At 43.9% G+C, this 23,099-nt stretch overlaps 1 protein-coding gene across 2 annotated transcripts in view; it reads left to right on the top strand.

Annotated features, from left to right (window-relative positions):
• LOC108086771 (zinc finger protein 423 homolog) overlaps nucleotides 1-17,045 on the top strand; it is a 36,668-nt gene extending 19,623 nt beyond the window's left edge. Inside the window, exons 1-4 of one of the 2 annotated variants that reach the window (XM_017183817.2) lie at nucleotides 9,397-9,709; nucleotides 11,093-11,523; nucleotides 13,138-13,280; nucleotides 13,361-17,045. In XM_017183817.2, coding sequence (XP_017039306.1) covers nucleotides 9,616-9,709; nucleotides 11,093-11,523; nucleotides 13,138-13,280; nucleotides 13,361-16,385 — 3,693 coding nt within the window. In that variant the 5' untranslated portion in view covers nucleotides 9,397-9,615 and the 3' untranslated portion in view covers nucleotides 16,386-17,045. Of the gene's footprint in view, nucleotides 1-9,396; nucleotides 9,710-11,092; nucleotides 11,524-13,137; nucleotides 13,281-13,360 lie in introns of those variants that run through there. The other variant, XM_043208259.1, reaches the window with a different exon arrangement.
• Nucleotides 17,046-23,099: the final 6,054 nt, after the last annotated feature.

Raw genomic sequence — 23,099 nt, 5'->3', positions numbered from 1 at the left:
AGGGAGTCAGTTTGGAACAGCCGTCGCAAGCAAAATATCTTGGTATCACACTGGATAAGCGCCTTACGTTCGGACCACATCTGAAAGCAACAGTCAAAAAATGTAACCAAAGGATTCAGCAACTGCGTTGGCTTACACACAGAAGGAGCACTTTGCCGCTGAGATGCAAGAGGGCAGTATATGCATTCTGTATCCTGCCAATCTGGCTTTATGGTATTCAAATTTGGGGGATCGCAGCCAAATCGAACTACAAAAGGTTACAAGTGTTGCAGAATCGGTTTCTACGTACCATTACTGACTGTCCCTGGTATGTGCGTGGCACGACACTTCACAGAGACCTAAATCTACACACTGTGGAAGAACAGATTGGGAGACACACAAGCCGATACCGAGATAGATTAGAAAGACACCGCAGCTTACTGGCTAGGAATCTACTCCCAGCGAGACCTTTGAGGCGTCTCAAAAGGCAAGGCTTTGCCAAGACGATAAGGAATCAATAAGAAAATACTATATATAATCCTCTTCTTAATGCTGAGGTTTGGTTTACTTTTCTCATTGGTGACACCTGTGTTGTTAAGTACTTTAATTTGCTGTACAGATTCTGCACTAAATAAATAAATAAAGAAAAAAAATTAAAAGGTACCATAAACTTTAACCGAAAATACTTCTGAATATTTTCAAAGAAATGATTTTACCAATTAATATCCCATAGGAATTATTTTCATAACAAAGGAGATTTAAGTTTGAAGCATATGAGGACCTTACGAAACCTAAGTAATAGTTTTGAATAGTTTCTTAAATTCATTTCTCCCAGTGCAATCCTAGCACTCAACACTTGCCCGGCGCATCCTTTCCGGCATCCTTAACCCCCCAGCTTGGCCGTTAAGGACTCGAGGCACTTGTGGTTGGCTTCTCACCTCAAACCATTTGGCAACTCCAAGGAAATCTCTCTGGCTATTTGAGCACAATTTTGAAACGTTTTACGTTGTGTGTGCGATCTGATTGCGGCTGCAACCCAAGGAGCAGCCAAAGGATTCAGGGGCAGCCTAAATGTATGCAATGAAATGCAATTAGTTGCAGTGGAACCCCCACACGTTTGCCCCCCTTTCAAAATGCGAATCCCCCTTTGTGCAAAAAGAATATCACAAGTTGGCAAAGTTTTTCGGTTCCAGTCACTTCACTTCATTTGTTTGTCTTGGAATGGCTGAGACTTCCGCTCGGAAGGAGCAAAAGGACGAAAGGACGCTGGGCTTAGCCTGTCCCTTTTGATTTATTAATTGCACGTGTAGTTCAAGATGTGACAACGAAACCGAAGACAATTTACCATGCTCGTATGCAAATAGTTTTAGAGCTTCCTTTTGATGCGACGCAATTAATTACACATTTGTCTTACAAGACAAACAGAGAGTTAACCTAACCCCTTTCCCCTGCGCGTCTCTTGGCCATAAATAATTGCTCTGGTCAAAGGTTTTTGGAGCTTCTTCTTCTTCTTTGCTGGTGGGTCGAGTTGCTGAGTTTGGGGGATTGCTTAAAGTGGCGAATTCTCACAGCACTTGAACCGTTGCTTTCCCAAGAAGTAGTCTCATCATCAGCGCAAATTGCTTTACGCACCGCTCACGGAGATAGAAATCTGTGCTTGGGGAAAACTGGTTAGCCGACATCGGAGATGACATCGCCACGGTTAATGAACCGCTTCTCCAGCTCTGTGTGTGGCACTTGAAAGGGCCAGAAGACCAGAAGAAGAATACCACGGATCCATTCCGATCAGCACGTAGAGAAGTCTCCGGCTCTTTAAGCCACCGCCCTCACGGATTTACAGCCACCGACGACGCGTAACTGGGTCAGCGGGCTATCCTAAGCACGGATCTAATGCGTTTTAATTACAGCCCGACCTGCGAAATGTCCGCGGCTAAAAGTTCCTTAAACGCGCTCCAAAACCCACCGACAAGTCATTAGAAAGTTTCCGCTGCTTTCCGCGGGTCTCGAGGGGGTGGAGTCTTCTGTACAAAAAAGAAGGCGGTGACATGTATATACTCTTCAATGGAAACTTGAGAAATTATTATCACATAAATCTGAGACACTTTAGGTACTAAAAAGTTATCTTTAAACTTGAACATTTAATAGTTTTCTAAACCTATGATAATTTTATTAATTCTTACTGTTCCCATCTATCAGCTAACCTTAGAATTTCATTACACTGATTGATAAAACCTAAAGGTTTGTAATAGTTTTTAATACATCTCAGTTTATTAATAGTTTATTTCCAACACACTTCACCTTAAGCTAACCCCCAAATCCTGCCACAAAATCCCTTCACCGACTAGAGAGTACCTATAAGGATTTCAGAAAACTTTTACCCAACTTGGCTTGGCTTCGCTGGCTGTCCAGACAAAGTAATCGCAATCTCAGGTGTAAAACCGCCCTGACATCGCGGCTAAACAAGCGGAAGTCGGGCGAAAAAGTTGGTCCTGCAGTTCGGACTGCAGTGTCAGTTGCAGGACATTCGCCCCCCCATAGGCGCATTGGCCAGGACTCTTGGCAATTTTTCCGCCAACTTTCGCTCCGGCCCCGGCTCCGGCTCCATCCTCATTGTTTTCGATCCCGCGGGCCATGGCCAACTGGGCATCTGGCTCCGAAGTTATGACACGCCCAAGTTGCCACCTTTCGTTGCCCTGGATGATTTATGTGCCTTCTGGCGGTTCGTTCGTTCGCCTTTCGCCAAGTTTTTTCGGAGCCATCCTGCGAGAGGTGTCGACCGCTTTGGAAAAGCAAACTTTCCGCGAAAGACGTTTTCATTTCGTTTTACGATGCAAAAATAAAAGCAGCGGAACGCTCGAGTATATCGCATTTTTTCCACCCACACAGCTCCTTTGGCCGCCTTCGCCTTTCCATGTCCTTCTTTTCCTTTTTGGTGGCTCCCATGTGCATAGTTCTGGGTTGCTCCTCGTCCTTATGCGACTCCAAGGCGCAATTCCGCGTCCCAAAATCCCAGGGGAACCCTTTCAGCTTCCGGCTTTCCTCCCTGCTCCACCATACACACACTCCCCATTCTCTGAATATTCGTCTCGTTTTTCGGGGATAAATTTGGGGTAATTTAAATGAAATACGCGCTGAGATGTTTCACATGCGAAATGGTCTCTGCTCTGGTTATTCGATCTGAAAGGATTTAATTTAGACATATGGTTATGGGCCAGCAGACTAAGCAGGTAACATGCTTATAAATCTTGCGCTCTTTTGGCCACCCCATTTTTCTGTCTGGGGATTTAAAAGTCCTCTTGGATAATAATGTGTTAGGAGTTAGCGATCCAATTAGCAGTTAGGGCTATCAAGCTTTAATAGATTTAAAATTAGTATAAGTTGAAAGGTTCTTTAATTTACAGATTGGATTATTTTATATATTCCAACTCATTTCTTATCACGTAGTGCCTTTGTAAACTATATTTTATGCAGGACAAACCCAGTGAGGTCCTCAAATATTTCCTCTTAACCCTGCTCGCCTGACTCCTTTGACATATTCCATTCATAATTCATCGCTTGTGACCTCCATCTGGAGCAACCCAGCTGTCCTCACCCTCAGCTTCTTTTAGCACTCCCCCAACTGCCCAAGTTATTAGTTAAATGCCAAAAGTGAGCCACAAACTGCCTCTGCAATAAAATTATTTTATGATTATTATCTCCATCAGCGGGGCTAAACAAAAAGCAGCCGCTGGGAAGCAGAGAAAAAAGTGTCGTAAACCCAATTCCGAGTGAGCCGCGTTATCGTGGCACTCGAATCGCCGTGAAGTTCTAGTTTCCGTCTTCCGAGTGGAATCGGAGTTACTACAAAAGCCCTCGGATGTGGCAATCGGACATGTTAATCTGGTTTCTGGACTTCGCTTACCCACTTCCCTTTGATCCGCTGACTGCTGACTCCGCAATGCATTTCAATTTTCTGGACTTTGTCTTCGAAACCCAACCGAATTTATGGCAACTGGCACGCGTGCGATGGTTGGATGGTCAAAGACCGTTTAGTATTTCCAGCTGTGGGGCATTGTTCTGTGGCTCCCAGTGGCTGAAAGCCACAAAACTGGTAGCACGTGCCACCACAGCAACTGCTTGCCCCACAATCCCCCCATTTTTAGGCCAAGTTTCTGCGGTTGAATGGTTTTTTGAGGGAAACAGGTGCGAAAGTCAATTATGGTCCGTTGGTTGGACCTGAGCGCCGAGCGTCATCGAAATCGATTTGAGAAACCCTTTTCAAATGCGGATTTAGCCACCGCAGGACGCCCTCGACACGTCGCCAGGTCCATCATTACCCCTTGACAACCGATCAAGATACCTAACTCCAGACCAGACTGATCCCTCGCTTTTACCTGCTAACAGTCTGATTGATTTGTGTCAGCGCCTCTTCGATCGCAATTGAGACGAGTCCCCTCCATTCAGAGACTTCATTTTTCATTGAGCAACGCGGAGGATGGATGGAGATCGAGATATGTCCGTGATGCAACTCGAAAGGATCATCATTATGGCCCATTGAGCGGGAGTGACTTGACAGTATTTCAGGGAGAGAGAAGGCTCATCATCGAAATCAGATTGAGGGGATAATTGTTTGTTTGGTAAATATGTCTAAGAGTTGTCCCTAATGCGGTGGAGGGTCACGCAGTGGGGTTCCCTAGGAAAATAAGCTAAAAAGTCTAAAGTGACCACCAGTAAGGGGAAAAGGTGAAAGGTTAAATAATTTTATAGGATTTTTTCCTGTATTATATAATCTATACTAATATTATAAAGAGGTAAAATTTGTTTGTTTGTTTGTTTGTTTGTTTGTTTGTTTGTTTGTTTGTTTGTTTGTTTGTTTGTTTGCAGGGAATAGGCTCCGGAACTACTGGTCCGATTTAAAAAAATCTTTCACCGATAGAAAGCTATATTATCGTATAGTTAAATAGGCTATAATTTATTTTGAAAAAATTAGGGATCCGTAAGAAAATTGCAATATTGTCGCATATAAAGTGAGTTGCTACCTCATCAAACTGACAAACACGCTCCCATAGCATTTTAACTCAATTTTTGTGTTCACTGTGAAATTGTGAAAAAAAAAAGAATTTTTATTCAATTTAAGTTGAACTGTGAAAATTATGTGGATCGTGCATTTGAGGATAAATTCACCACTCTGTCCATAGTGCAAAATGCTTAGAGGACGACGTGCAAACATTGGCCGCAGACATCCAAGCCAGCAGCCAGTATATTCACAAAACTTAAGCGAAGAAAGACAAATGAGCACATGGAGATCATTAGCATCATTCAATCGCTTGGCATTCCAATATGACCCCACTGCGAACTACAGTGATAATGAAAATTTAGATATTGGACCAATGGCGACTATATACCGATATTGCAGTGCGTTAATGTTTAAAAGAGAAACGGCTGGATTGTGCTGCGCAAGTGGAAAAGTCAAACTGGAAAAGTGTTAAATCACCATCTTTCTATACTTCCATATATTTAAAAAATGTTGCAACATTGACTTTTATGTTGTTAAATTGTGTTGACCAGCGAAGCGGACACAGGACCTCTAGTATATCATATATTGCTTTACCCGTTAAAATTCAAAATATCAATCATCAGCAAGTTGAATTTTACCCACGAGTACAGGAGTCCACAAACAATGTCAACATTCATTAAAAAATTATCCTTTGACAGGAGTAAACCTTTTTTTTGGGCCTGGTCTTGACCACCAAATGATTGTGGCTGTAATTAAAAGTGTCCTCAAGCGTCTGATTAATTGTGCCGTTAGCGCCGGAATGAGATCACGGAAAGATGGAAACCTGTGGAGACACATGGGCCTCGGACCTCGGAAATCGGACTACGGACTTAGGACCAATTCAGTACTTTTTCGGGTTCAGGGGTTTTGGGAAACTGACAGGACATCAAAGTGACAATTTGAGTGACTTTTTCCGGGGAAATGGCTAATTTAAAATGCGCTGAAACAAAAGGACACTTAGGCTGCCGGCAGGACAATGGATGACACGCTGACAGGTCTCTCCTTTTCCACCTACCCAACTCCCAAACAGGGCGTATATTTTTATAATTTATCTATTATGCATGAGGGCGCTGGCGAAACCCTTTGCCTGTCAGCGCACCACACAAACACACATACACACACGTAAACACTTATCAAGGACAACGAGTGACACATGAGGTCCTGCAGCCGCAGCTGACCAACTGAAAATCTCGGTGAAAAGTTTGGACTGACTTCGCATTAGCCGCGCATTAAAAATGCACAGGAAAAGGATCGAGGAGCACAAGGCTGGGCGACACAATTTACCTGTGCCGACACCCTTTCACCCACCGCCCAACCACCCAACCACCCAACCACCCAACCAGCCAGTAAGCCCAACAATCCTCCCCACTTATCCTCGTCCTGTCACAAAACTGTCACTCAAACGTAATTAACACCGGAGATGGAGGACTAAAGTGGCTCAATGTCGAGCGGAATGGGAACTTTTAACATTTTTCAGCCGAAAGTTGATTTTTCAACGGCCAAACGGAAAATGGGAAAAAAAAAACATCTAAGAGCAATTAGAATTTAAAATGGAAATCCGGATTTCTTGTTACAATTAGGAAAATTGTTGTTGGACGGAAGAAGTTTCTTCCTGTTCTGTCATTAAATATGTAAGAAGCGAGAATTAACTTTAATTGCAATTTGATCTTCGGATTGCCGTTGATAAATTCGTTTTGTGGGTTTTTCCTTATTTTGACTTGCGACAGAGTTTCGTTTGAGGGAGGTCAAAGGTTAAAGCTTTTTGGTGTCGGTTATTAGGTTAATTGGAGGTATTTGTAATTGAACACCGCTATAATGGGACAATCATGTTTGAAAAGGGGTAGCAGTTAAGAGAGTGGTAAATATAAAGTCAAACTTTGTTGAATTGACAGGTGATTGTACATTTTCCGAACGGAGAGTTCACTTCAATGGTTTTTTAGAGTTAGATCAGAATCATACAACAATAATTTTTAAGAGGATTTTCTCTGTTTAAGGCAAAAACTTTTAAAATAAATTAGATCCTATGTTTAAAAATATCCCTATCAAAGCTTCAAATACTAACGTCACTTTATATCGAAATCCAAACTATGGTGTGCAAACCTCAAAGTCTTTCCCAACCTCAAACCAAAGACTCAAACAACAAACTCGGCGACGACAGCAACAACAACGCGAGTCAATTAGCAAATCGAGTGCTAACTGTTAAAACCCGAATCGACAGCTCCATCGATAGCCATCTCTTTCTACATATACCGTTCATGTACTGAATGTCCCACTGTTTTTGTTATTGCAAAATCGGTAACAGCGACGCATGCGCCGGCAGAGAGCGCTGCGATTGGCCAACATAATCGGCAACCAATGGCAGTTAAGGAAAACGATACCAAAAAAGAAAACTTAAATAAAAAACAAAGTATGCGAGGGAAAAAGAAGAACTAAGAGCGTGGATGGGGCCAAAATAGTGAAAAGTGATTTTTAATTGCTTTGATAGTTTTACGGCAAGTGACGGTAGAGTCAAGTTAAAATAATGGGAAGCAGGTGAAAAGTCCAGAGTTTCTATAGAAGTTACACCTTAAAAATGGGGTCTTAAAATATAATTCCACAGCTTGTAATTATTTCACGAATGGTTATATTAAAGTATGTGTTAGAACACATTTATTATCTTAAATTGTAGAAAAAAAGTAGCATATTAAGGATTTTATTATTTGGGTTTATGCGAGTGTTTCTTTAAGTGAACTTCTGCTGTTGACAGTTCGCACAAACCGAGCTCTTATTTGCCGGATTTTCCTGCCGTTTTTGCTGCTACCAACGCTGTCACTCCCGCCGTTGCATGCATAATTAATTTGGCTTTTAGTGACTGCATTGTGCAGTCCTCGTCCTGGCCAACCGATGTCCTGTTATATCCTCATGCGTCATGGTTGTTTTTCGCAACAATTTGCCTGCCACATTGACGGGTCCACCGCTAATGGCTTAAACGTGTTTTTGCCATTTTGCTTTCTTTTTTTTCGTTTTTGGCGTCAATTTAACTTTTTACCTTTTCGGTTTTCTTTTGTTGTGTTTATTTGCGGTCATGTTCATATACTCATATGAGGAGCGGAAGGAAATTGACACTTACACGGAGTGTTGACGGTCTGCCAGCCTTGATTTATATGAAAATATGTAAAGTTTACCACAATTTGTTCTAATAAATGTTTGAGATTTGATATGATACTTGGATGAGTCTCTGCATTTTGATCAATGAACATAATGTCATGAAGAGTCATTTGTTGAAAGCGAAAGTGGCAGTTTAGGAACATTTGGAACGGCCTATCAGTGGTCCGGTAAGCTGCATTAATATTTTTTATAACAGGTCCCACTATCTTACTTCAAATAAAGTTCAACTTAATCAAAACTGGAATTATATAACTGATTATGTTCAAGGGGTTTAAAACCCCTTGGAAAGTTTAATGCGCTGAGATTTGTTTTGATTAAATTTAATCATTACTCATTGGATTAAAAATTTTGTTTTTTTAATTAGTATTTTAGAATACTCTTCTTTAAATTAGTTGTCAATGTTTTTATTTTAATCTGCTCATGAATTTAAAGCAATTTAAACATACTAATTTTCAATTACACGCATGCATTTTAAATCAATAGCTTTGGGCAACTTTTCAATCCACATAGCTTCTAATTAACCTAAAAAGTTAATTCCCCCGTCAAAGTCAAACCTCGCCAAAGTAAAAAACCCCATGACAAAAAGTGAAAAAGCGAGCAAAAAGTAGTGAAATATCACATCATCACCTGACGTTTTGGGTAAATTACATTTTTATGTGCACATAAATAAAATATAAAACGCATTTGCTGTCCCTCTTCCGCACGCAGTCCCGCTCCTTTTACCCATTTGGGGTCCCTTTTGGCTGCGTTAACCCATTGGATCCCATGCTCCGCCTTTTGCCAGCCCCTGTGTATTGGTGTGTGCTTGTGTATATAGCGTTTATGTGGTGCTGGGGGCACCAACACCAAGCCAGATACGATTATCTCGCTCGCACTTTGTGGCACCATCTCGCTCTCGCCCACGAACGCAACTTCTTCGGCTTTTACTTCGGGATATCAGTGTGTGGTGCTTATATACACACGAAGCTTTCTCACTCTCGCGCGCGAGTGTGTGTGTATTAGTGGGGGTGGGGTGGGGGCGCCATTTAAATTACGCCTTGCTGTGTGCTGCTTCTCATTTGCTGGCTGAGAATCCCAAAAGGCACGCACACACACACACGCGGAAAGGCGAAAAAACCAGTTCGCCTAGTTGTCGCCCTCTCCTTCTCCTTCTTCTCTCTCTCTTCTGGGCTCTTTGGCTCTCGGCCTTTGGCATTGCGGCTCTGATTTTAGTAACTTTTTGGTGCTCGCGGCAATTGGACGTCCTTCGTCTCGCGCCTCGCGCTTTAAGAACAACACAAACCAACCCATAAATCCCCGGAATTATAATGATCCTTTGGTGCAACAAGGGCCTAAACTAACAGTGCTTAATGTTCGTTGAGGAAGTGCAGCAAAAGTGCCTCTTAAATCGCATTTAGTTGAATCTAAAGTAATTAATTAGTTAAACCGAAGGAAAGACAGGAATATGCCATGACATGATGGCCCTAAAGATGTTATATCGCGGTCCCAGTTCGCGTTTGGAGAATTTAATTGAGAAGATCCAGGCCACCAAGGAGATAACCAGCAACGGTAAATTACAGGGATTGTTGAAAAGATTTTAAGGGGAAAAGGATCAGTGATCAATTGGGAGTGCACTTTTATGAAATTGTCATCAATTCCTTAAAAAATTATGAAGTAATTTTATGTTCTTTAACTTTGATGATTCAAGTGATTAATTGATATAAAGTCGTCACTGAAATTAAAAAAAAAAGTTCATATGCCGACGGCATTCAAATGTTCATGTCTTGGAAATTAAATAATAAAATACCAACTATTCAAAAATGATAATATTTAGGACATACAATTATAAACTACGTTCTTAAAAATTGTTGGTAAAATAAAAATTCTCAGATAATATTCTCGGATCATTTTGCACTCCAACTGGCACCATAAATCCTAAAGAATCTCCATCCATCTTCTCCAATCAGTTCAACCTCTTTGCCACTTGACATTCCTCTTGAAGACAACCAACATTTCAATCAAATCCGAATCCGAATGGGTTGAAATCTCTCCCAACTTTCTTTAACCCCGAAGATCAAGACGAGTGAATGAGTCAAGTGGGCTGATGCATCGGCTTGATGTTTCCCAATTAGTAGAGGAGAGTAGAGTGGAGTAGAACCTAGACGGGAGCACAGTTCAAGCGATCGGGGTAAAACAAAGCATGACAAGCCGCGATCCCCCGACCCAGAGCATTATCCATTATCCAAAGAGATACTGTCGCGGAGATCATGCGCAATTGGGCTTAATTAAAAGTTGTCGAAAACGGGAAAGTGAACATCGGCACTTGGCGCGTGGTGATAGATGCCACAATCCGGAATCCAGAAGGGGGAATCAAGTGACCCTCATGGATTCGGATTCTGGGGCCTGTAATTAAAACGACAGCAAGAACAAAGCGCAATTAGTTTGCATGAGACTCGCTTACAGTTTTTCTTTTTTTTTTTTGTGTTTTGTGTTTTCCCAGTCCACTAAGATGGGGTGTCGTCTGGTCAACACCAAATGTTGACCGGCTAATTGAATTAATTCCCTGTCCAGCATTTGATAGCCGACGTTGATTTCCTGTCCCGGTCGCCAAAGCGCCGCTAATCAGGATGCTGCCTCCCACTCTATGAGACGGAATCCACGCTCATAAAAAAAGCAAACAGCCTCCCAAGATAGAAATTACATTGCTTACACATTTGTTTGCCAAGTAGGTTTGGTAAATAAGCGTATTTCCTAATTATGGTTATTTTATAGGGTCAATCTCTCAAGGGATTATTTGTAGAGTTTTATAAGCTTGAAATGATTCTCAGAAAATTATACTTAAAACTATAATAATGATCAAGTTCTTAAAATAATTACTTAACTATTGTGCAATACAGATATCATTTCATGATTATAGGTATTAAGTAAATTCTTTTTAATACCTCTTTTCAGATATGTACAGCACCCACACCTCGTCCAGTTATTCACCAAGTATTTCTGACGGCACCATGACTCCGAACTCCCACCATCTGCCAGGAGCTCCCAATCCGGCTGGCCAGGAGGATCACCATCCTTCCGAGGGCAAAGCCAATGGAGGCGCCGAGGGCGAGGAGTTGCCCAAGCCGAAGCGCTTGCCCCACTTCCACCACCACCACCACCACCACTACCACCACCAGCAGGCGCTGAAAATAGCCAACAAGCTGCGCAAAATCAATAAGGAAACCAAGATGGGAGCCGCCGCAGGTGCGGGATCCGCAGGAGCGGGCTCCAAGTTTGATAAGCTGACAGGGGAGGGGATTAAAAGTCGCGGCGACGGCTCCTATCAGTGTCAGTTCTGCGAGAAGACATTTCCGCGACTCGGCTACTTGAAGCATCACGTGCAGGTGAGTGTCCTTTCCCAAAAAAGGGTTCAAAGTTCACAGGAACTTCAGCTGAAGGGTGGGTGGCTCTGCCATTAGTAGGTGGCTCTTAATTACCACCTTGGCAATTTCGTAAGGCGCTTATGCTATTTTGGGAGCTGGGTGGCTCTTCCTGATTGACATTCACCCTTTGAGGTGACAGGCTTCTAAATGCTTAGAACACCTTTAGGCACTCAGGGCGTCAAGGCTGAAATTTGACTGACAATCTGCGGTGGTTCCATTGATTTTCCTCTAATAAAAGGAGCTAAAATGGGATCTCTATTTGCTAATTGAAATCGAAAGTGATAAAGGCGATAGGGCTTCAAAAAGATTGCGGTGTAATTTTATTTAAGGGTACTTAGTTTAAAAAATATTGCAATAATACATTCAAATAAGATGATGCTTCAAAGAAAAATTCAATAATTTTCAAAAGTTAAATGTCTTTTAATTTAACTAAAAATCAAGTGCATTAATTATAAATCATTAAGAATCAAGAGCATTATTTAAAATATAAAGTGTTATATCATTTGTCTAATGCTCATTCGGCAATCTCATAACCAAAATCAAAGAGCTTGAAGCCTTTTGAGTCGGCCGCTTTTCACCCACACACCCCTCGATTCCAACGTCGCCACAATTCTAATTCGGCTTAAATGCTTTCTGAGCCGCCAACACCGCCCATGACATCAGCAACTTGTTAACCCAATTGCAACTGCTGTTTAGGACTACCGACAAGATAGCGATCCCTATCGGGGACCAGGGTCTAACATGTAGCACCGCGACTTTGATCCTAGCGCCTGGATGGATGAGATCGTACGTTCCGGAATTCAGAACTCAGAACTCAGAATTCAGAATTCCGAATTCGGCATTCGCCGAGTCGCCGATGCTTTGGTTGATGGGATATGCTGATGGCGATGATGATTGGAGCGACAGTTTAAAAAACCATAACCAACACGAGGGGTTTATGCCATCGCTCTCTGGATGCGATGCGACTAACCCGGCTAACTCATCATATATTGTGCAATTTTAAGGCACTCCAAACTGGGGGGCTGCATACAAATGGGCTAATTTTTTTTTGCGCTGCTGCTGTCGCTCTCAAAGTTCAAAGTCGGCTGCCGCTCAAAAGAACCCAAAAAGTAAACCGGTTGCGGGTGTAGTTTAAGACCCAAGTCCCCAAACCCCCAAGCCCCCAAACCCCAGCACCTGCCCCTTTCTACCGCAGAAAAAAAAAACCAGCAGAAGAAGGGAAAAAAAAGTGAGCGGCGTCGCGCATTTAGATGAATTTTGTCCACAAGCCACGAGTCGCAAGTGAAACACCTACTCGTCGGGGCTTTCAGTCCGAGTCCGAGTCCAAGTCAGTCGGTATGCAGATTCAGATTCAGATTGACGCATCTATAAATTCAAGCCAGGAGCCGTCGTCGTCGTCGTGTTCGTCATCGTTGTCATCGCAACTCTTAACTGGTTTAGACAGCAGACAGTGGTTGACGCTGCCTTGTCTGGTGCTCTTCTAAGAATTTCAAATAGCTAGGCTAATTGCTCGGATTATCTTTTCCTTTGCTAATGGGCTTTTCCATAATTTCGTGTGTGTCTTTTCCTTTGCAGAGCCACGCTGAACACCTGCCTTTCAAGTGCGAGTACTGCTCGAAGCTCTTCAAGCACAAGCGATCCCGCGATCGCCACAAGAAGTTGCACACCAACGAGCGGAACTACAAGTGTCCGCATTGCGAGGCAGCCTTCTCAAGGAGGTAAGTTATAGGCTTTAAAAAAATATATAAAACTCTTTAACTAATTAGCAAATCTGGTATTTTGTTGTATCTCTTTTTAGTGACCACTTGAAGATCCACATGAAAACCCATGACATCCAGAAACCCTTTCAATGCAGCATGTGCAACAGGGGTTACAATACCGCTGCGGCGTTGACCTCCCACATGCAGAAGCACAAGAAGAATGCCGCTATCTTGGCAGCTGGTGGCAACCCCAATGCCCTCAACTACAGTCCTCGATCCACAGGATCTGCCTCGGCTTCGGTTTCCAGCAATGGCAGTCTCCAAAAGAGGCGATATGCCTTGGCTTTGGCTTCGGACAGCAGTCCCAGTAGATTGGATTTCCCCAAGAGATCGAGGAGTGGCAACTTGGGTGGCACCACCACCACAACTGCCACGCCCACTCCGATGCTGAGATGCAGCTACTGCCCCAAGGTCACCGAGTTCAGCAGTCTGGAGCAACTGAACGCCCATCTGCAGAGTGTCCACGAACAGCAGCCAACTGGGAAGAGTGCTCCTGGTCAGGAGGGGGAAACCTTCCAGCTGAGCTGTGAGTACTGCACCATGAAGTTCGGCAACATCGCCGGACTTTTCCAGCACATGAGGAGCACCCACATGGACAGGTTGAGCAGCCCGAATTCTTACTACGAGCACTTCAATCGTTTGGCCACCGCGGGAACTTTCAGTCCGAGATTGGCATTGGATTTGCCGAAGATTAAACAGGATCTGGGAAGTCCTGAGAGGGAATCGCGGCAGGCGGAAGAGGATCTGCCCACGGATCTGAGCAGCAACAAGCGGAGACCTTTGACCCCGAATCCACCAAGTCAAACCCAACTAGCACCACCATCTGCGCCACCGGGTGTCTTCTTCTGCAATCAGTGCAATGCTGGACTTCCGGACTTCGAGAGCTTCAGGAATCATCTGAAGAGTCACATTGCCGAGGGAATGCAGTTGGTGTGTCCCCATTGCGGGCTGAGTTTGCCGGAGCAATCGGAGTTCGAGCGCCATGTGGTGGGTCACTTCCTCATCACGGGTTCCGAGTTCAACTGCAGTTCGAGTTGCGGCAAGAGCTTCGCCAAGTCCGAGGATCTGCAGCAACATCTCCTTTCGGATCACGTTCTAACCCTTCTGAAGTGTTCGCTGTGCTCGGAACTCTGTGAGAGTCGAATGGCCATGCAGCTCCACTTGGCCTGTGCTCACAGTCAGGAGACAAAGCTCCTCCGCTGCAGCGCCTGCTTGGAGCTCTTCCGCTCGGACGCCGAGTTCCATGTGCATGTCAAGACACGTCACCAGCTGGGCGGACATCCCGCGTTGGGCGCCACTTCTAGTGCGCCCAGCAATCCATTGCAGTGTATGTTCTGTCGAGCGGTTTGCTCCTCGGAATTGGAGATGCACTTCCACTTGGCGGCCCACGCTCGCCAGTTTAGATGTCCCTCCTGCCCGGAAACCTTCCATGTGGAGTTCCTGCTGGATCGTCACATGCAGAGTCAACATGGTGGGGTAAAGGATAAGGAATCGAACTCACCCAATATGGGAAGTCTCTATGTGAATGCTTTACTGCCTCCTTTGGCGGCGGCGGCGGCGGCAGCAGCGGCCACCAACAACAACAGCAGCATAATAGACTACAATGTGGCGTTCAAGGGATTGTTTGGAGGTTCAGCCGGATCAGGAGGAGGATCTGCAGGAGGGGGAGCAGCAGGAGGAGCTCCACCCTCGAGTAACAAATTCTACAGTCCTCTGCAAGTGGACACCAATGCATTGAAGGCACAAACCTCTCCACATCCTGCTTTAATGTATGGCCTCAGTCAGCGGTATTTGATGGAGATGTATGCTGCCAAATCCACTTCGCCTGCGGGTAACGAAGGAGTGGGGAATCCACCAGTTTCGACTCCCCAGACCGCAGCTCCTCCCCCACAAAGTGCACAAACTGCCACCTTCAGTTGCGGAATGTGCGAGCGACAGGATTTGCGCAGCGAGGCGGAACTCCACTCGCATCGCAAGCTGGCTCACAACTTGAAGACCGGAGTGAGTTTGCGGTGCGCCTACTGTGCGGGCAACTTCAAGTCCCGCGCCGAACTGGAGCAGCACATGAAGAGCTGCCACAACTCGACGGGCAAGCACAAGTGCCTCATCTGCGACGAGGTCTTCCCCTCCCCGGCCATCCTGGCGGAGCACAAGCTGCAGCACTCGAAGGTGGGCCAGTCGGGCAAGTGCTCCCACTGCGGCCAGCCGCTGGAGGATGTGGCCGCCTTCCGAGCTCACCTCTCCGAACATGGAAGCGATGGTGCCTCCCTGCCACTGGCATGCATCTGTTGCCGCCAAACGTTGCACTCGGAATTCGAGCTAAGTCTGCATGCCAAGTTCCACACGAAGTCCTCGTCGAGTGGTGGGAGTCTCCAGGAACCAGTTTGTGCTCTGTGCCTGGAACCTCTGCCCGATGCCACCGAAGGTCCTGCCAAACTGTGCGACAAGTGCTGCCGCAAACACAATCTGAATGGAAAGCGTGGCAAGCCCACTGAACCACCTTCGGCATCTCTGCAGTCGCAGACTCCCTCCTCCTTCGTGGAGAACCGCTGCAATCTGTGCAAGATGATCCTGCCACATGCCCAAAAGCTGCAGGAACACCTGGTGGAACACACTTTCGCTGGCACCGAACAGCGTGGCTTCAATTGCTACATTTGCTCCGCGGTTTTCACCGCTCCTGGAGGATTGCTCAACCACATGGGCGAGCATGGAGCTCACTCTCGTCCCTACGATTGCAGTATTTGCCCGGACAAGTTCTACTTCCGCGCCGAGTTGGAGCACCACCAAAGGAGCCACGAGCAGCGACCCCAAGTGCGTGCTCCTGTGTCCAAAGTGGAGGTGCCCTCCATTCGGAAAAGTTCACCCAGCCAGAGCCCGGTGAGAAGTCCCACGATTGTCAAGCAGGAACTCTACGAAACTGATACGGTTGAATCGAATGCTGGAGAGGATGAGCCCGAGAATCCTCCAGAGGAAGAGGAGTACATCGAAGTGGAGCAGATGCCACATGAGACACGTCCAGCTGAGATTGGGTCGCAAATGGAAAGGTCCACCAGCAGCGCCTAAAAAATTACTAGAAAATTAAACAACAGTTGGGAAACTCTTCTAGAACTTATCTTAATATTTAAAAGACTGTTTCCAAACTTGCTTTTAAATTCAAATTCCAACGTTTTACATATTTATTTTTATAAACATTTTGGGACACACCAGACCAAAAGTTTCTGCCCCAAAAACTAATGCATCTTGCCACTTTTAACACGAAGCAACTGGAACAGTTTAGTATTAACCACATATAGTACGTATAGTTACATAACTTTGCATAAATCCTAATAATAAGTAATTGTCAGAACATAATCAATATTACACATACGCCTAGTGTACTCGTAGAAAGTCTTGAGAAAAAGTTAAAGGAAAGCATTTGTGTGTGATAGTTTTTCAAAGATTCGACTCCGCTATTTATCCTCAATTATGATTTATGATTTACCTACTGTAGGTGTGTATGTTATAGGGCCTTGCCTTCGATTCAGTATTTATAACATAAACTGTATTACACGATCCAACAATAACTAACCATGTAACTATAAAACGATTAAGCAATTACATATGAGTGTACATCGCATATAAGCACCAAGACATTTTTAATGTGTAGCATATAAAAACCGAAAAGGAAAAGAAAGCAAGAACGAATATTTAGTAAATAAAACAAACACAGAAGTTGAAACCAAAGCGCTGCGTATTTTATGTCTTTACTTAGAAGGGGGGAAAATCTGATAAGAAGCGTGTCTTTTATTCCCCGTTTTTATGGAAGCTGACGAACAAACGACGACTGAACGACTGAACATGTGCGAGGTTCCACCTCCTCGAGGGCTCCTCCAAGTCCGAATTTTTATGGCGAATATTTCGTTTCTGGTTTTCTGGTTGATTTCGGCAAGCGCGACACGTAACGGCCATAAAAAAGGTGCGCAACAGGGTAACCCGTACGTATATAACCCGTATATAACCCGTAACCCGGAGCCCCTTTTCGTTTTCAGTTTCGCCAGACGACGACAAATTGGCATCTCGGTTGGGTGATCTCTATCTGCAAGACCGGTGGCAATTACCCATCTTATAAATTCACTTCTGTATCTGTGTGTCTGTGTGTGTTTATATGACGCTTCTGTTTTCCCGGAACGCTCCAAACTGGATGCGGATCGTAGGTCTAATCTTGCAGCACCTCCTGCTTCTGGGAAGCAATTGCGAATAAATCGCATTTAATAAATTGCAGCGGCAAAAAGGCACCGACCGATCCAATATAGCTCCGCATACGTATATATCTCTGCACCTGCTGTTGCCCTCCCTGTCGGCGGCAATCATCACAAATCAATAAAAATGTTTATCATCAGCCAAACAATTGTCCCAGCTCTCCAGCTCTTTAGCTCTTCAGCTCAAGTGGCTAAAAAGCACACCGGCAGTTGTTAATTAGCGCCATGCCGCAAATGCCAAAACGTCCGAAGGAAAACAGCAACTACACAACGGGCAGAAAAAAAAGAAACAAACCAGAAAAAAAAAACAAAACTTGGCCATCGGAATTGCCGGCGACAATCGAAAGCCACGAGAGGGACTTCATTGATCGTTTTGGATTCATTGGAGGCTCACTGCGATTCCGACCAGACCGCCAGGCGCGTCATCCGCTGGATCCAATTCCCAATCCCCCACTCCACTCCCTTCCCTCCTCGGGTTTTCCGCGAACTCCTTTCTTGCTTTTAGCGTCACCAATATGTCCCAAGTGATGATGATGATGACCACTGCAAATCAAAACCTCCAACATATCGAGCCAACAACTCCGATCGCATCGATCCGCATCGCTTTATTTTCGGTATGTCTGGCATTTGACGGGTTTTTACACGCTGTCTTGGCAGAGGAACGAACAGTGGTCCTAAATGCTCTCATAAATTGTAGAAAGGTGACCCAAGTCTGCACCTTTAGATTCCATAACTCTTCAATTTTTTGAAATTTTAGGGGAAGGTCGATTTCAGATCCCCTTTCGGATAAGATTTTTTCAGGATTCCGAAGTGTTGCAGAAAGGTGAATCAAAACAGTTATTCCAGAACCCATAACTTCGACAATTTAAGTCCGATCTTTAAGCTTTATACCTCTAAGAGTTTATAATTTGATTCTTAAAATAACTACATTCAAAGTTATCTATTTAAGGATGCTTAACTTAAAATTTAGTCCCACTATGCAACGATGTAGAGTCGACTGAATGACTGACAGACCGACAAACCAACTGAGTGACTGGCCAGACAGCTGGGATATCCAACGACAAGCACATCCACACTCCCATATATTTATATACCCGTGCAAGTCCATGGAACCCCCAGCTGCCTTCCAAAGTGTTGGCCAACTCCAAGTCTGGCTGGCATGCGGGAAAAGCATTTTTGGGGCCGCGCTGCGTTACATTGACAAATGAAGAAGCTCCCATCAGTCAAGCAGATGGAGGAAAGGAGCTCCAACTTTGGCCTGCCGACTGGCTAACTGACTGATGAAGATGCCGCAAAACACCCAAAACCGAGTGGCTCAAATGGAGACAAATGTGAAAGGAGAAAAATCAGCGAAGTGAACTCGCCAGGTCCTTGAAAATAAAAACGAGGGCTAAGTGATGTCGGTGAAATATTTTCGCATGCCCTATTAAACAAAAACAAAAGTGAAAAATTGTTTTCTTCTCTTCATTGTTTCTTCTTTTTGCACAACCCCTCTGGAAATGCTTCCTCTTCCGGCCAGAGAAAAAAAAAGGGGGGTGTTCGAGGAGTTTAAGGACACGGAATGTGTGCCAAACATGCAATATGTGTGTGCTTCACTTACATTATCTTCATTACCGGCTTATTAGCGTGATTTACCGATTGGGGGAGTGATGTGTATCCTGGTGGCAAGGAGCGTAATAATAATGACACTGCGGATAAGGATGTGCTGGCACTGAGGGCACTTCAAGGATGCGTGGGAGGTGGTTGAAGAAGGCCTGGGAAAGTGACTCCGAAAGCGCCATATCCCATATCCGTTTGTCAATAATACCGTGCGAATTTCTTGATGGATGTGCCACAGGAAATTCTTAGCTGTTTTCTCTTTTAATATTGAAAATAAAATGCTCCCCCCTAGAACTTGTCATATGCAAATTTTGATTTGGGTTCGGTTATTAACCATCGAGTCCATCGCCTAATGGAGGGTTACATCTTCATTTGGAACTTGTCAATTGGCTGTCAACTTCCTGTCTGAAAATTGTGAGCTGGGGCAGCCGCTAATTAGCTGACCAGATCGCAGAGATACAGACCGCGCAGTAGTATCCTCTGCTTCTCGGGCGAGGCGCTAATTCAATTAATAATCCCTCGCTTATAGGAAACAAAAAAAAAAAAAGGGGGAGTAGATACAACACGCGCGATCCGTATCAACTCGGCAATTTACACAAATTAAAACTAAACAGTTGCCCTCCGTCCTGCACACTTAATTATGCAATTACTAGATAATTTTTCTTGTTTTCCGCAGCGCACTTGTTTCCTTTTGTTGTTTAATATTTGTTTTCTTTTTTCGGCGGCACGAGCTGGGGCACAGAAAACGAGCCGGAAACCGAAAACAGTTGCAGATACAGATACATAATCCCTCGGATACACATATGCGAGCGGCTCCCATTGGCCGAAAGTGGTTCGTTCTGAGTGTGAGTGCGACTGTAGGTGTTTATGTACCGCTCTTCGGATACACACACGCGTAGGGAGTCGTTTGGGGCGTGGCATGGGTGGCAGGAGTGTATCTGTGAGATAGATTTACAGGTAAGGATTTCTGTAAAATATTTTAAGGTATGATAAGCTTTAAGGAAATAATTACGAAACATTTTATAAGCTTAGAAAATACTAGTATATATTTAATTTTCTTTAAAAATTTAGAATATAATAATATAAGAAGCATATATAAGATTCATATTAGAATCTCTTAAAATCAATATCCTTTATGCACAGTTATCTCTCTTCTCCCATTTTAATTATACCCCAAATTATTTCCTTATAAAGGAGGCTGAACGTGCTGAAATCGGCGTTATGCTAATGGATATCGATACGCGATCTTCGGCAGGCTCATTGATTGATTGATTGATGGATTGATTGCCATTCAGGGCAGCAAGCACCAAGTATAAACAGCGATTGCGGAGGACAAAGGAAGCGAGTGAATCGCATTTGCGGGCGGTTTGTTTTCTATGCGCAATTTATAAAGTTGCTGACATAATAATGGGAGCCAGGACACGCCGGGAGCTGCGGCCAGGATCAGGATCTGGATCAGGATCACCTCGCCGCATGGCACCTCCGCCTTTAATTCTCGCGAATTAATTTATAAAGGAGCTGCAATCGAAAAGAAAAGTATTGTGTTACCAAGACCCGGGAGCTGGCATCCAGGATCGGAATTGGGATCGGTAGAGAGACTGGGACCAATGGAAGCAGCAGCAGGATCCGGCGAGCGTCCCAAGTTTGCTCGCCTTGATAAGACACAAAAGAAAAGGTCCTCCAGGACAAAGGACCTCTCTGCGCTCGGCAATTGCCCAGGCATTTCCTCGAGCGTGTTTATGCTTTGCGCCTTCTTATCCCCCGATTTCTTATCACGGCAAAAAGATCAAATTTCGAGAGGGAGCAAATCGGGGGAACTCAAGAGGGAGCGAAAAGGAGCCGCTGGGAAAGGATGTGGCGAAGGATGAATTCCGAGGCTCCTGTTTGAAAGCTTTAGTAGGCGGGCAGAAGTCACCAGAAGTCCTTAGAATTTACCAATGCAAGGAATGGAAATATATTAGATATAACATTTTTATTATAAAAACAAATAATTTCTTGCTATCACCATTATATCAATGTTGAATTAATACTGCTTAAATTTTAACTGAAAATTGTATTTGATAAATAATTATAAAAAATAAACAACCTATGTATCTTCATAATGCACCTTATTTCCATGGAATAGATTTCCCTCAAAATATTTAGAAGTCACCCCTTCGAAACTCTCTCCCAAGTTGGAACCCCAAACCATAAAGGTGACATAATATTTTCGTAAGTCTTTCACCTCTTACAAAAAAAATATATGGCAAAAAACGGGACAAAGTCAACGTTCTCTATATAGATGGCATTACACAATCAGATGCTGTTTTGTGGCCCTTTGGTAGCGCCTGAATAAAACGTTTACCCAGAACCCGCAGAGATACAGAGACCTTAATTAAATTTCTGTTGCCTGAACAGGAATTTTCCCCCGTTTTTCGGTTCGGTTTGGTTCGGTTTGTGTGTTAACTTGTTCTAAGTACGCGGCTTTTATGACCCGCACTCCAAGTGCCAGGGCTCCAACTCCAAAATGATAATATAACAATCATGATGATGATGATGGAGGTCTGCTTGGAACAGCAACAAAAACTGAAACAGAAACGGACAAGTTTCACAATTCGCTCGCGGGTTTATCATGTCCAGCAGAGTGCGTTTTGACCTCTTGGCGAGTACGTGCCTGGCCTCAGAGTGTGACAAACTAGTTTTTTTCTTCTTTTTTTTTTCTTTTTTTTTCTTTTTTTCTGCCTCCTGGCTCAGCTGGGTAGCAAAGTAGTGGCCTGTAGTTGTTGCTTTTATGACTTAATGCCGCGTACGCCGCGCAATTTCAATTACATGGCGAACCCAACAGGCCGCAAAACGGTTTACATGGGTTTTAGCCCCCTGTATTGGATAGATGGATATATAGAGCAGCAACAACACTTTCATTTCGATGGGGATGGAGGAGAGGAGAAGGGGGAGGGGAAGGTGCAAGGGGGGAGGGAGCTACGATGTTGTAAGACCTTCGACCGCGGCCAGGTGCCAAATTTGACAGGCGAACGAACGCTCGACTCGCGCATAATTTATGCCCAACGAAAACCCAAAACTACGATGTTTCCCAGTTTTGGGAGTGGGTTCAAGTTGACCTGGCCGACAGCCGGTGGCACGTGGCCAACTTTATGATTTCTCGCCTCAGAATTGGACAAGGTAGCGGGTTCTTAGGTTCTTACTTCTTTAGCAGCATCTTCGCGGGCGGCATGCATTTTTGATGACCCCTTTGGAGGTGGCAAAAAGCCGGAATTTAATCAACGCTGCAGGTGCAAATGGATCCAATTGGAGCACGGGTAGATGAATAGTGTTGCAAGTAGCTCCCCACTGCAACTGAGGAGATATTTGCTCAAGGAAATTTAAATCCTTCTTTTCTTTTCTGTTTGCAGGAGCGGCACATTTTTCATTAACATTAAATCCTCATAGAAATCCAAAATGCAAAAAAAATTGTTTTTTACATTTTGAATTTATTAAGTTATAAAGATCTTAAATATTGATAAAATATTATTACGACTAAATAAATCATTGAAAATGATGAGAAGACTGATTTTTTGTCTGTAAATTCAAATTAGAACCACTTAAATTGGTATTTTTATAAAAACAAAATCGGAATTAATCCATATATTGTTTACTTAAGACCAACAGCAAATCGTTAATGTAATAAAACATTAAAAGTAGCACGCAAAATATTAAAAAACGAATAAAACTTATATGTAATTGGTTTTGGTCTTAGCTTTATTTACTTTTTATTTACATTACATTAATTTTACACAAAATGCTTACTGTTTCGTCCGTATTGGCGCTTTGTTTGACAGAATTGTTAACATAGCAGGGCGTCAGTGTGCCCGAAGTTTGTCCAAAGAAAAATACCAGAAAAGGCATTTCTGTTAGTCAACAGCGGTCGAAGACGATAAGTTAACCAATCGAAGAAGAAGAATTC

This window comes from Drosophila ficusphila, unplaced genomic scaffold (assembly GCF_018152265.1).
Source record: "Drosophila ficusphila isolate 14025-0441.05 unplaced genomic scaffold, ASM1815226v1 contig_414, whole genome shotgun sequence".
Taxonomy (NCBI): domain Eukaryota; kingdom Metazoa; phylum Arthropoda; class Insecta; order Diptera; family Drosophilidae; genus Drosophila; species Drosophila ficusphila.
The sequence above is the reverse complement of the archived record's forward strand: the minus strand, read 5'-3'. Positions and strand labels throughout refer to the sequence as shown.